The sequence below is a fragment of the Podarcis melisellensis genome (assembly GCF_964234715.1).
Source record: "Podarcis melisellensis genome assembly, chromosome: 5".
Lineage (NCBI taxonomy): Eukaryota > Metazoa > Chordata > Lepidosauria > Squamata > Lacertidae > Podarcis > Podarcis melisellensis.
Genome location: NC_138537.1, coordinates 39,723,576 through 39,736,610, shown reverse-complemented (window position 1 = coordinate 39,736,610; position 13,035 = coordinate 39,723,576). Strand labels below are relative to the sequence as shown.

At 43.3% G+C, this 13,035-nt stretch overlaps 1 protein-coding gene across 1 annotated transcript in view; it reads right to left on the bottom strand.

Annotated features, from left to right (window-relative positions):
- Positions 1-13,035, bottom strand: part of INPP5D (inositol polyphosphate-5-phosphatase D) — a 58,318-nt gene that overhangs the window by 36,937 nt on the left and 8,346 nt on the right. The window contains exon 2 of the mRNA XM_081912434.1: positions 11,797-11,860. Coding sequence (XP_081768560.1) covers positions 11,797-11,860 — 64 coding nt within the window. The remainder of the gene's footprint in view (positions 1-11,796; positions 11,861-13,035) is intronic.

The window sequence follows — 13,035 nt, the reverse complement described above, 5'->3', positions numbered from 1 at the left end:
AAAAAGTGCCCCTGGCCAAAGTGAATCAGCTCTTTACTGACCCTTGCCCCACCCCCAGCTTGTAGCCAGGTAAGCCAGTGCACCCTCAGTGCTGTTTTAGGGGGTGTTTTTCATTGTCTAGAATGGATCAATTCACTTTTCCATTACTTTCTATGGAAAAGTGCACCTCTACTTATGTACGTTTCTAGTTATGACCGGACCTCCGGAATGGATTATGGTTGTAAGTAGAGGTTCCACTGTATAGGCATTTCATTTGAGACAACAATCACAAGAGTTTCGGTTTCTTCAATTCATTGAGAAGGGATTTACTTCCTTGTCCCTTAAATCAGATCACTGTTGTCCTTTCCTGGCTTTCAGCAAACAGAAGTTGATAATCTATGCACCATAATCTTTCTATTCTGGGAAAAAAGAGTGCTGTGGCAGCTACCAATCTGTCTGGGCCGACTTCCATTTACTGCAGGCACAATCATTTACTGGTTCGCCCTATTCTCTCCCCACCCACGTTTAGCTTCCATTTACTACTACAGTACTAGCATTTTCATTCCCCTTCCTCCATCACTTCTTTTAGACAACCTACTAGAAAAATTACCAGAGCTAAAGCCAGGAAGCGGATCCAAAAAGAAATCTCCTATTTCAGCCACTTCACACCAATATTCTTGGATCCCCTTACATTCCCACCACAAAAGAAAATTGTCAGCATTTGTACTCATGCATCTCTATCCAATCTTTGCATTCATTCTGCAGAACGTAATTAATTTTGTAGCCAAGAGGCACCATCCATATGAAACCTTAAAAGAATTGTCTCTCAGACTTGTAGAAACTAAGTAGCTGCTTTCAGTGTGTGAAAATAACTTGCCACATTTCTTCTGAAATTACTGGTTCACAAATATTAACCCTACTTAACCTTCAGTGTCAATCCCTTTCCCCTTTACATTGGTTCATGCCTACATAACAATAGCTTGTAGACTGTTGGCAAAAGCACTTTGGGAGATTTTAACCTCGACAATATTTTTTCTAGCACACATTCTTGATCTGCTTATGGTGTGTGTCTCCTATATCAATCACTCCAACGGCAGCCCATCTATTACGGAAAGTGGGGTACTGCTCTACCAACCTCAGCCAGACCCCATCTATCTTCCTTTCTTCCTACTTACCTTCTTCCTAGTCTCAGTGTTACCCTTGTAGAAGGGAAGAGGATGGGGACAAAACTAGAATTAGTTTATTCTCTCTCTCTCTCGTTAAGACCACATTCACACCATAAATTTAAAGCACTGTAATACCACTTTAAACCACCATGGCTTGACCCAAAGAATTATGGGAGCTGTAGTTTGTTAAGGGTGCTAAGAGTTGTTAGGAGACCTCTACAGTGGTAGCTCAGGTTAAGAACTTAATTCGTTCTGGAGGTCTGTTCGTAACCTGAAACTGTTCTTAACCTGAAGCACCATTTTAGCTAAATCTGTAACCTGAAGCGTATGTAACCTGAGGTACCACTGTATTCCCCCTCACAGACCCACAATTTCCAGAGTTCCCTGAATATAAGATGAACTTTTAAGAGAATTGTAATTTTGTGATAGGAATAGGCATCTTGTAAGTTAACAACCCTCAGCACCCTTAACAAGTTGCAGTTCCAAAAATTCTTTGTGGGGAAGCCATGACTGTTTAAAGTGGCATCATGGTGCTTTAAAGGTACAATATGAAAGCAACCTGAGTCTGGCTCCACCTCCTTTTTGGGCTCCCTGCCTTGTACCCTACCAGTCACAATGGGCACCAGCCACCTCTGAATTCCCACCCCCACCAGAGAGATCAGTTCTTCCTCAGTATGGCTTGGAGACAGGAGTGGACATAGCAATATTTATCCCATACAGACCCAGTGAAAACACCAAAAAGTGCTATTAGTATCATCAGGGCTGCAGCAAAATCTTGGGGAAAATATTGATTACATTTAATATAAACCATCTACGTAGGAATGTGGAAAGTTGAGGGGAAAAGTGTACAACATGGATTCTGGCTCTGGGTGTTTTTACTTTTTTAAATTTAATGAGGAACAGAAATGGAAACAAGCAGTGGAAGCAGAAGTGAGAAATGCACAACCGCAGAAAGCAAGCTGGGATGACGACTGAGGTCCATGAGAGTCACTATCTTTAGTAGTCAAAAATCACAGTTTCAAAAGACAGTCTCTTTTCTCCCCCTCTGCTCATGTTTGAAATGCAAGCCCATATATATGGGCACAGCACACTTGCTCAATGTGTAGAATAAGGCTTAAAGCTAACACAGAGCAGCCGGTCAGGGGGTTAGGGTTGCTTCACCGATGTGTTTTAAGGTCATCTAGCCCAAGTAAGCCAGATCACACCATCAAGCACATGGCTTCCATCAAGGAATCCTAGGAACTGTATTTTACAGAGCTGTAATTCCCAGCTCCCTTAACAAACTAGAGTTCTCAGAATTCTCTGGGGAAAGCCATGTGCTTTAAATGTATGTTTTGGATGTGATCTGTCTTATTTGGGCTAGCCATGTGTGGATCACTATATAACTGTGAAGGTCCACACTCCTTACCTAAGACATGCATAGGGATATTTGCCACATGGAGCTGGGAGCCATTAGCAGAACCACTGATTGGCAACTAAAAAACCTCATCATTGCCCACTCCCAATATGCCCCTCTTCCACCACATCATGCCTACTAAGAGCTCTTCAATAGCAGTCCCAGGTTTCCATCTATTTACTATGTAACACCCCCCCCCTTTTCTACATGCCACTGTTTGCTCTCCAAATTCCCCAAATGCCAACATTTGATTCACTGGATCCACTATCCATTATCCAGACCTTTCAATCTGACTTCAAACCAGGTTTTGGTACAGAAACTACAATTCAGTGCAGATGTAAAATGTATGGCTCCACACATTAGAGCACATGGCCCCCCCACCACAGAATCTTGGGAACTGTAGTTTGTTAAGGGTGTTGGGAACTGTAATTCTCTGAGGGGGAAACTACAGTTCCCAGAACTCTTGGGGAAAGATATGTGCTTTGAATGTACTTTAAATGCATGGTGTGGTTCTGCCCTTGTGGTCACTGGATGGATAGCAGGGGGAATTCCACTCTCACTGTATCATTGAGACCTGCACTGTAAATTTTTAATAGAATGGGGCGGGGAGTTGATGTTGAGATGTCCACTAGCAGCCAGTTTTCATGGCCCCAAATGGAGTGTAGCTAAACTGCCACAGACAATGATGCTGTCAGAGCAGGACAGGACAGAGGTCACATCTTCCCCTTAACAGAATAAGCAGGAGGGATCCCAAATGCAGCAGAGCTGTCATACAACGGTTCTGAAGTGAAGCAATACACATTAACTTGTAAAAAATAAATAAAGAATCCCTCCCCGAGTAAGGCCACTGAGTTTAAAATTATCTTAATTCACCACAGGCCAGAGAATGCACTTTAGACCTCAGTAAGCCCCTTGAGCAGAACCCCAAGAGCTGGAGAAGTGAGATCTCACCAAAAATAGCTGTCATAGCCACTGCTTTGCAAACACCACCCACAACTTATGTAAAGGAGGCTTTGACAGAGGGGCCTTCGGTGGTGTTGGGACAGCGGTGGGATGGCAGCTTCCTGTTTCACCTCAGGTGGCTAAAAGGGACAGGCCGTCCCTAGGTGCAACAAGCTCTGCCCCCCACTGTGGGTGGGAAACACTGAGATAGCATTTGACTGGAAGTGCTCATGTGTGGGTGAACATGCACAAAAACGCACATGCGCATTAGTAGTCTAGTGATGTGCAGCCTCAGTGTGTGTTTGAGTGGGTGAGAAGGAAGGACCTGTGAAGCAAGGAAGCTGGGGGGTTGGGAGAGAGAAAGCTGTTGGGGAGGGCGAAAAGGTTATGCAGGCCCTGCTCCCCCCGTCTCCTGCTAAATATGCTTTTGTAAACATCATTTACTAAATCTAAAAGCCCTGAAACCCAATTGGGGCAAAGCAATTCCAGAAGCCTATCACAGTAATGTGACCTTAAGATGGGACTTGAAGCTGGAAGAAAAAGCTGTTTCCCAAAATACAAGCCAGCCGCAAGTTTAGACTATTTTAAATGCAACTTTGCGGGTGGAAAGGAAAGTGGAACTGAATGAGGATGACAGGGGGAGTGTGAGCTTTGTTGGTGTGGCTGACAGCAAAGCTGTGCTCATTACTTGTACCGAGGTTTAGCTGTTCCTAAAAGCCAATGTGTCGAAATCTCATGTTCATCTTTCTACAAAAGTTCTCACTAACAGCAGATGAGGTAAACCTGTTTCTGGGCTGCAGCACTGTAGACTGGAGGTGCCAGTTCTCATGACTGAGTGCACGAAAATCTCCCTTTAGATAGAAACCTAGCTTTCTAGAAAGAAGTCTAGGCTAGAAAACTTCCCTTTGACATCTAATTTTTTGATAGGGAGGGGATTTTTGTACGCAGGAAAAGTCTGTAATATGAACCCCCGACCTGCATGTACAACCTGAAGTGGGCACAAAAGGGAAGCATTTTTTACCTCCTCTGCTGTTCATGGTAATTGGGATAAAACTAAACACGACGTTTCCTCACAGTGCAAAAACGGCACCAGGGGCTGGGGGAATGTGATTTTAACTGGGACCAAAACCGGGCTGTGGGTTTTTCCTCCCGGTCCGCTGTGGCCCCCAGTGCTCCTCGGATCCAGCTGTGATGATTACTTGCATTTTTTAAAAATGCTCACATTAAAGAGGAATATAGGCAGCTGCCTTATACCAATAAGACCATTGATCCATCTAGCTTAGTACTGTCTACACTGACTGGCAGCAGCTCCCAAGGTTTTCTGATGGGGACCTTCCCAGCCCTAGTTGGAAATGTGGGGTTGAAGCCTGGACATTCTGTGCATGAAACATATACCATACCTCTAAGCTACAGCCCTTCTCCATTTTAACATCATATTTAATCTGGGCCTGGTTTAGTCTCAGAGCTGCATTCCCTCCCTTCCAAAGAGCAGATGCCCGTGGGGGGCAAGGCCAGAGGCAAAAAGTGGTCTGAGCAACAGATGTGCCTCCCACCTTTGCACATTAGTACCTTTTAGCCATGCAGAGGTTTCTATCACCCACCCAGACAAGTTAAAATGCATTATCACAGTTCAAGTATACATTCTAGCCAGGTGAGAGCACAGAGCAGGGATGGTGAATTGTCCGGGGAGATGAGACATGATCAGGGGAGGGTCTCGAGGGCCAGATCGAGAGGCTTGGAGGGCCACATCATACCCCTAGTGTTCCCCTCCACTGCTTCAAGCATTTATCGATAGCACTGAGTGATAAAAATGTCTATAAATTTCTTCAGCTCCAGGTGTTTTTTTTAATGCAATATGTGTTTCTTTAAGGCATCAGCTCCTGGGTTTTGATTTTATTAGGGTGCAATGGCGGTGGGGACACTCTTATTCCTAAGTCCTTATAGAAAGTAATATTGAAGACACAAGCCATTGAAATCTTAGAGAAAGATAGAGAATGCAACAAACTCCCTTTTGATTTTGTTTGGGGAAATAATTTACAGGCAGTCACATTAATCTATCAATGCTGGTGCTGTTTTATTATTTCAGTTGTTTACAATAATCATGTTCACAGGATTGTGTGCGACGAAGCTGTATCATTAGTGCAATGATTTCTACCTGCACAATAGGAGTTTCTCTCCCATTCTTCTTCCCATGCCACCCCTGCTCCGGAAAATTCTATTCTAGTGGTTCCCCCAACCCACTGGAGCAAATCTGAGGTGTGGGGTGCATGTATGGAGAATGGAGAGGGAGAGGTCCCATTGCACATGGATTTTTTTTCCTAGTGGGAGGATTTTGTTGGATACAAACCATTGTTTTCTACTAAAATAAATTGCATGTCTATCATTTTCTAATTTCCTGTTAAGAGTAAATCATGTGGAATATATATCTTAGCTAATTTCTCTTTTCACGGTTTCTCTAATATTGACGATTACCATCACTGCCTTTCCTTTTCCTGACATTAGAGATGCCCAAGGGGTAGGGGTCATCCCCAAGTAGCCACATGCAGCTGTTGTTAGTGGTACACACTGCATTTCCTCCCCATTCATAAATGCCAGAAATTTGCTTTTAAAATAAATGTTTTTCACAGGTTTCCAAACAACATCCCGTTGTTTATGGAAATGTTCTAGTTGCCCTGGGTTACCAGGAAAATGGGTGCTTGCATGCTTCTGATAAGCACCTAAAATTTGAAAATAAGCTCTTTAGAACACTCTATTCTGTGTATTCCCTAAAACAGTTATGCAGGAGACTATGTATGTAGTTGAAAAATAATTATCTGCCAACATATGCATTATAGTACAAGCGCACAGCATTTACGGAACATACCATGCCGACATTGTCTAAAATACTGTACTTAGGGAATGGGTAATTAATTTTTAAAAAACATACTGTAATTAAATAACACATGGTACTTCCTCTTTCCAACAAGTGTTGGCATAAAGACAAGTAACACCACTCTTTGCGTTTTCAAGCGGTTCTGTCATTTGAAAAGCTAAAATAGCAGTGGGGTGGTTTTTTTGGCATGCTGTTAATCTGAACTCCCAAATGCAAGGCATGAAAAGATTTATATGTGATAACAATAGCTGTAATGCACAGTGACATATGTAATCAATTGAATCTCCTAAAAGACAGAAGCATCTTCCGAAAGCACTTTGAGATTATTTACACAGTCAGTATCCAGAGATTATTATTGCAAGATTGTCATACTGAAACAGCAGCCTAAATCTACATGAACCAGGTATGTATGAGCTGTGCAAGGTTTTCTTTTCTTTGCTTTAGTATATCTATCCCTAGGCCCCAACTGCACTGTGCATTTAAAGCACTATTCCATGACTTTAAGCCAGGGGTCCCCAAACTAAGGCCCATGGGCCAGATAAGGCCCAAGGGACTCGTTTATCCAGCCTGTGGTGACCCCCGCTGCCCACTGCTGTCGCCCGCTCTTACCGGCACTGCGCTGCGCAGATGCCCACTTTTGGGTCGGAGGAGCACCAGAAATAGCTTGTGCACATGCACAATCGTTATTTCCGGTGCACATCCAGGTCGGAGGAAGCCCGTGCACATGCACACAACCTATTTCTGGTGCTCCTCTGACCCAGAAGTGCACCGGAAATAGTGTGTGCGCACGCGTATGGGCACATGCTCCCCCACCCTCCAGCCCGCCGCACGATCGGCGCTGGAGACACCGCCCAAGCCATGGTAAGTTTGCTGATCTCTGCTATAAGCAGTCATGGCTTCTCCCAAAGAATTCTGGGAACTGTAGCTTGTTAAGAGTGTGCAGAGTTGTTAGGAGACCCCTGTTCCCCTCACAGAGCTACAATTCCCAGAATTCCCAGGGGCTGATTGTTAAACCACTCTGAGAATTATAGATCTGGGAAGTGAATAGGGGTATCCTTACAATTCTCAGGGGGGGGGGGGAGTGTAGAAAATGCATACAATTTTAATGCATTTTTGGTGCTTAACCCCCCCCCCCCCACCAAGCCCAGGGTGGAACAGACCTATGATTGAGTGTATTCAGAAGTAACACAGAATGCAAACAATTTGATCCATCTATCCCTAACTGACATACAGGCTCATGTGGAGAAAGGCAATCCTCTTTGTATTCCTGCCTTGGGTCATGCAAATCTTTAAAAGCCAAAATCAGCCATTCATTCTCTTTGGCCATTAGCAGGTCACTATGTTCTTCTATGGAACTGTGCATCACCCACCAGAGGGATGGATCCTACTCATATTTTACATGGCTATTTTCCCCAGGACACGAGAGAGATAAGCCAGGGGTTCTTGGTCTTGCTGTGAGCAGGTGACTTTCTCCACTCACTTCAGTTCTTCAGTGGCTGCGTAAAAAGGCTTTCAAATATGACATTTCCAAAAATGATGGAACAGAATGCCAATACAGTACACACAAGCTGAAAACTGAATGAACTCTTGGTTTTCAATACTGAAAATATGAAACTGCTTAGCACAGGGCTTCGGGCTCCCTATGGGAGCATACCAGAATTGTTTCCAGGTGTTTGTGCTCATATGGGCAAATATTGTGAAATGGAATTGGTACAGACAGCATTCTTGCTTGCCTGGGTGCCATATTACATTTGTCACCATGAAGGTGTGACAGGAGAGAATCAAAACTACTTGTATTAACAAATAATAATTGTGTGAGCCAACTCAGTTACTGCTCCTACATGCTGTAAGGAGGCAACATAGGGTTGCCATATTTCAAAAAGCCTTCGAGCTATAGTGGTACCTCAGTTTACGAACTGGAAGTCCGTTCTTAAACCAAAACCATTCGTAAACTGAGGCACACTTTTCCTAATGAGGCCTCCCACCGCCGGTGCCCTTCCACCGTTCGGATTCTGTTCTTAGACCGAGGTAAAGTTCTCAAACTGAGACACTATTTCCGATTTTGCAGAGTTTGTAAACCAAATCGTTCTTAAACTGGACTGTTCTTAAACCGAGGTACCACTGTATTTTGAACTATTATTTACGAGAATTGGCAAAAACGGCACTGTCAACATGGCTTGCCATATGTCTGGAATTTCGCGTACATATAGCTGATTTCGACTCAGACACTGCTATTGACCACAGTATTCTGTGTATGTCCAGGAAAATTCTGGACGTATGGCAGCCCTACATTATCTCGTGTCAAACAGCCATCAGCTGTGTGCAGGATAGGTCACATAATTTTTAAACAATGGAAAGATAGCTTCCTAAGTCATTATCAGATGGTTGGAACAGCAAACTAGAGGGTGGACTGGCAAAATTTCCAGGGCAGGAACTGGCATACTTCCCAGTATAGCCCTTATTCCCATTTCCACATAGAACTGACACGGGAGACCTGACACTGTGTCTCATTTGCACAGGAAAATAAAATAAAATTCTGTCTATGACGTCAGTGACAAGGCCAGTTGCAGGAAATACAGGATCAATTCTAAGCTGCCAAACTAATCATACTAGGGGAATATACTACATATATCTGCACAGACAACGAGGGGGGGGGGACTGGTGTGATTGTTGACTGAATCTTTTTACTTAGGCAGGAGCAAAATTTTCTAGCTGTTTTGTAAGTTATGTTCTGTATGTTTTATATTTTAATGTATTTTGGTTTGTTTGTTTATTCCATTTGTATACTACCTGTCTGCTAAGGTACCCAAGGAAGTTTAAAGTTTAAAAATACTAAAATTAATAAATTGGAAGGTAGTAGGTCCCATGTCCAATCTCTGGCATCCTACCTAGTGGATGCTAATATTGATATGTCTGCAAGACGCTTCCACGACTCTCATAAAACATCAGTTACAACGGCTGACTTCATGGCTTTGTTGTTGTTTAGTCGTTTAGTCGTGTCCGACTCTTTGTGACCCCATGGACCAGAGCACGCCAGGCACTTCTGTCTTCCACTGCCTCCCGCATGGCTTTAGCATCATGCTATCTTTCTCTTTAGCTTGTGGCTATATAGCTCAGTTGGTAGAGCATGAGACTCTTAATCTCAGGGTTGTGGGTTTGAGCCCCACACTGGGCAAAAAAGATGATGACCCTTGTGGTCGCTTCCAACTTTTTAATTCTATGCTTCTATGCTCTTACCTCCCTGTGGACAGGCATGGGGTTGAATATATATATATACAATTGGAATTAATGCGCCTAAACCTGAGTTATTCAGAACATTCATTTGGAGAACTGTGTGTGTGATATCCAAATAGGTTCTGAACACAAGCTCCATTTATTACAATGTGACTTGTAGCCTGGCCCTGTTAACATGCAGCACAGTTCTTATGTTTTCAGTGGGGAATCCAACAGGAAAAGCACCTTCATGTATATCAGGCCCCATCAACTCTCCAGCAAGCTGATAGCTTCTAGTGTGATAAGAATGCATAAGCATCCTACAGTTTCAGCTTCTTCTGGTGAGCAATGAGTCACAGTTGCTGGGCTGCTTTCGAACTACGCACTGTGTGTCATCGATTTCCTGTTACACAGAGTCCCGACCTCAGAGGCGGAGCAGGAAAAAAAGTGACCAGATGCGCAAAGCTTTCATCAGTCTGTGCAAGGCCAGAAACTACCGTGGAATCTTGAGGTCAGGAAGTGCTGAAGGAGAGCAAAATCAGAGCCCTTTCATGTCAGGAATGGGAAGGATATCCTTAGACGACATTGGATGAATGAAGTGCTTATGAATAATGCTGGGCATAAAAGGCAATTATTCAAGTGTATGAGCAGCCCAGTCACATCCCTGCTTTAGGTCAAATGATGGAAGAAGAACGATGCATGGCAACAGGTAAAGTAGTTTCCCATCTCACATAAATGGACCAGATATTGCAACTTTGTCATGCTTGAAATAATAATAATAATAATCATATAATTTCCCCCTATACTCAATGGGATTGCCCTTAGGATACGCCTCAGGCATTCTCCTTCCCCCAGAAGACTCACTGAGCAGAAAAGCTGGATTATATAAAGGCCTTTCCCAAAGGGAAGAAAATGCTGCATCTGGAAATCAGAGGCCAAGTGTAGTCAGTGGTTTCTGATGTCCCATGGTGGGGAAAAGGTAGGACTGTGGATGGTTCTACAAGAAATGGTTGAAAGGATTGTGTGTATTTAGCCCGGATAAGAGAAGTTTATAGGCTGACACTTACTTATTTTAGACATTTATATACGCCTTAATTATTTGAATTTCTAAGTGGCATGCATAAAAAATAATCCACAGAAAATGGGAAAATAAAGCAATAAAGAATTATCACAAGACCAAACGCTACCTTAAAATACCAGCTGGAACAAGAAAGTTTTAGCCATTCACCTGAAGGTCAGCAAGGAGGGTCCCTGCTGTCAAATCTCAGTTGGGAGTTTAGGCCCAATTCATTGAATGCATGGTTTCTGGTAGTTATGAGCTGTGCACCTGAGCCATGGGAGACCACCATCAGAGAATGCCCTAAAGGTATTAGTAGATCAGGAACAGGTGTCCCTTAAGATACCCTGGATCCATACCATTAAGGGCCTGGTTAATTTATACAAGAATGTTGAACCTGGCCTGGTAACATCTGGGCAGCCAGTGCAAGCTTTTATGTGCTGGTGATTGTCTCTCCCCATCAACAGTCCAGCTGCAGCATTTTGTCCAATCACAAAGTCTTGAGGTTACCAATGCATGAATCACCACAACTGTGTGATTCCATGATAGCAGTCTTTCTACAATCACAGAATTATAGGAATGTAGAAGGGACCCCAAGGGTCATCTAGTACAACTCCCTGCAATGCAAGAATGACATGTGAAAGACTGTCCTGCAGAAGACAGAGCTGTTTCACAGCGGAACATACTGCCTTAGGAGGTGATGGGATCTCCATTGCGTTCTGCACTGAGCAGAGAGTTAGACTTGGTGACCTCAAAGGTACCTTCCAATTCCACGCTGTGCAGTAGAGTGTAAAATGAGACTGCATATGGCTTTCCTGAGCAATCAGCAGCATTTATTGCATAGCCTAGGAAACATCTCCATGGCAATCGGCCGCCCACAGTTAGGGAATCCACTGTGAATAAAAATACCTAGAGCTACTGACACTAGGGCAACAGTGCACTTCCACTGCACTCCTCAACATTTTGTTTACCAACACACCACTCACTGTTGTCTCTGGTTAGTATCATATTTGAGATCCCTCTACAACACGAATGGTAAATCTGTGGCCCTTCAGATGTTCTTGGACTAAAGCTGCCATCATCCTTGTCCTCCCTCTTATGATATATTTCTCATATAAGACAACAGAATGTGAAACTAAAGTGCCATATTTAGCATTAAATGAGGGCTTACCTGGATAACTAGCTTATGTTCTTTATTTGGTAGAATCCTGTAGGTATACACACAGTTCCGATACCTGGGACACATAAGAGGAGAGGATGTTAGAAGAAGAAAAGGTAAGTCTGGCAAGATATGTTGATCACAGTGTTTATTGTTGTGTTGATGGTCTGTAGGGGTAGAGAACCTGTGCCTCTCCCAATGTTGTTGAGCTCTCATCAGCCACAGCCAGCATGACAAATGATCATGGCTGATGGCAGTTATAATTCAGCAATGTCTGGAGAAACAAAGGTTCCCCGCTTCTGGTCTGAAGCATACAAGGCCAACTTGATCAGTCTGAAAACTTTATTTTTATTTTCTCCTTGATATCTAACTGCCTCACCCCATTCCTGACTCTTGAGGTTGCAAAAATAAGCTTGAAAATGTCACATCGATACGTAATCATCAGGAAGGTTGTACAGTGACCCCACATTTATTGTGTTTTCAAATGTCACCATTATTCAAGTCCATCTTGAGATTTCAAAGGCTGTTTCTGGGATTCCAAAATTCTTAGTATACATGGAATATTGAGTCTGAAGGCCTAATCAGACTTTACAAGCTACAGAGCTGATCAGTATTTCTCTTTCTCGTTTCCACTGATAATGCCTAGTGTTACATCAAGTAAGAGTGAATGTCATCATGTTTCTCCTATGCCACAGATGACAGCTAATGAACTGAGCTGGGGACAAGGAAATGTTCAGCAAGCTGTTAGTAGTAAGAGAGGAAAAGAGATATGGTGTTGGAATGGCTCCATATGTATTAGTTTTAACATATTTGAGTTTTAACATCTTGTTGGCCTGGAATTCTATGGATTGGGGCTTCCAGGACAGATGGAATGGTTTCCGCTTTCTGCCTTGGACTTGGCATTTATCTCTCTCCATCCATTTCCTTCTCTTTTAAATTTTCCATTTAAAAAACAGAACCTCTAAGGGCTTGTGCCTTTGATTGCAAAGCTATGATGCCCACAGACGTGGGCCGGGCGGGGGGGGGGGGAGCAGGTTTCCATCATATCAAAAAGTGGAATTAGCAGAAAGACAGATTACCGGCACTTTACAAAAATCCACCAAAGAACCTAAGACCATTTTTGCATCCGCCACTTTTTTGGCCATGGTCATACTTATTTAGGGGTAAAAGTATCAAATCACAATGTCACTTAGGACAGAAACTGCTGTTTAGCAAGGAGAGAGGAGGCTATTTGTTTCAAAATGGGAAACT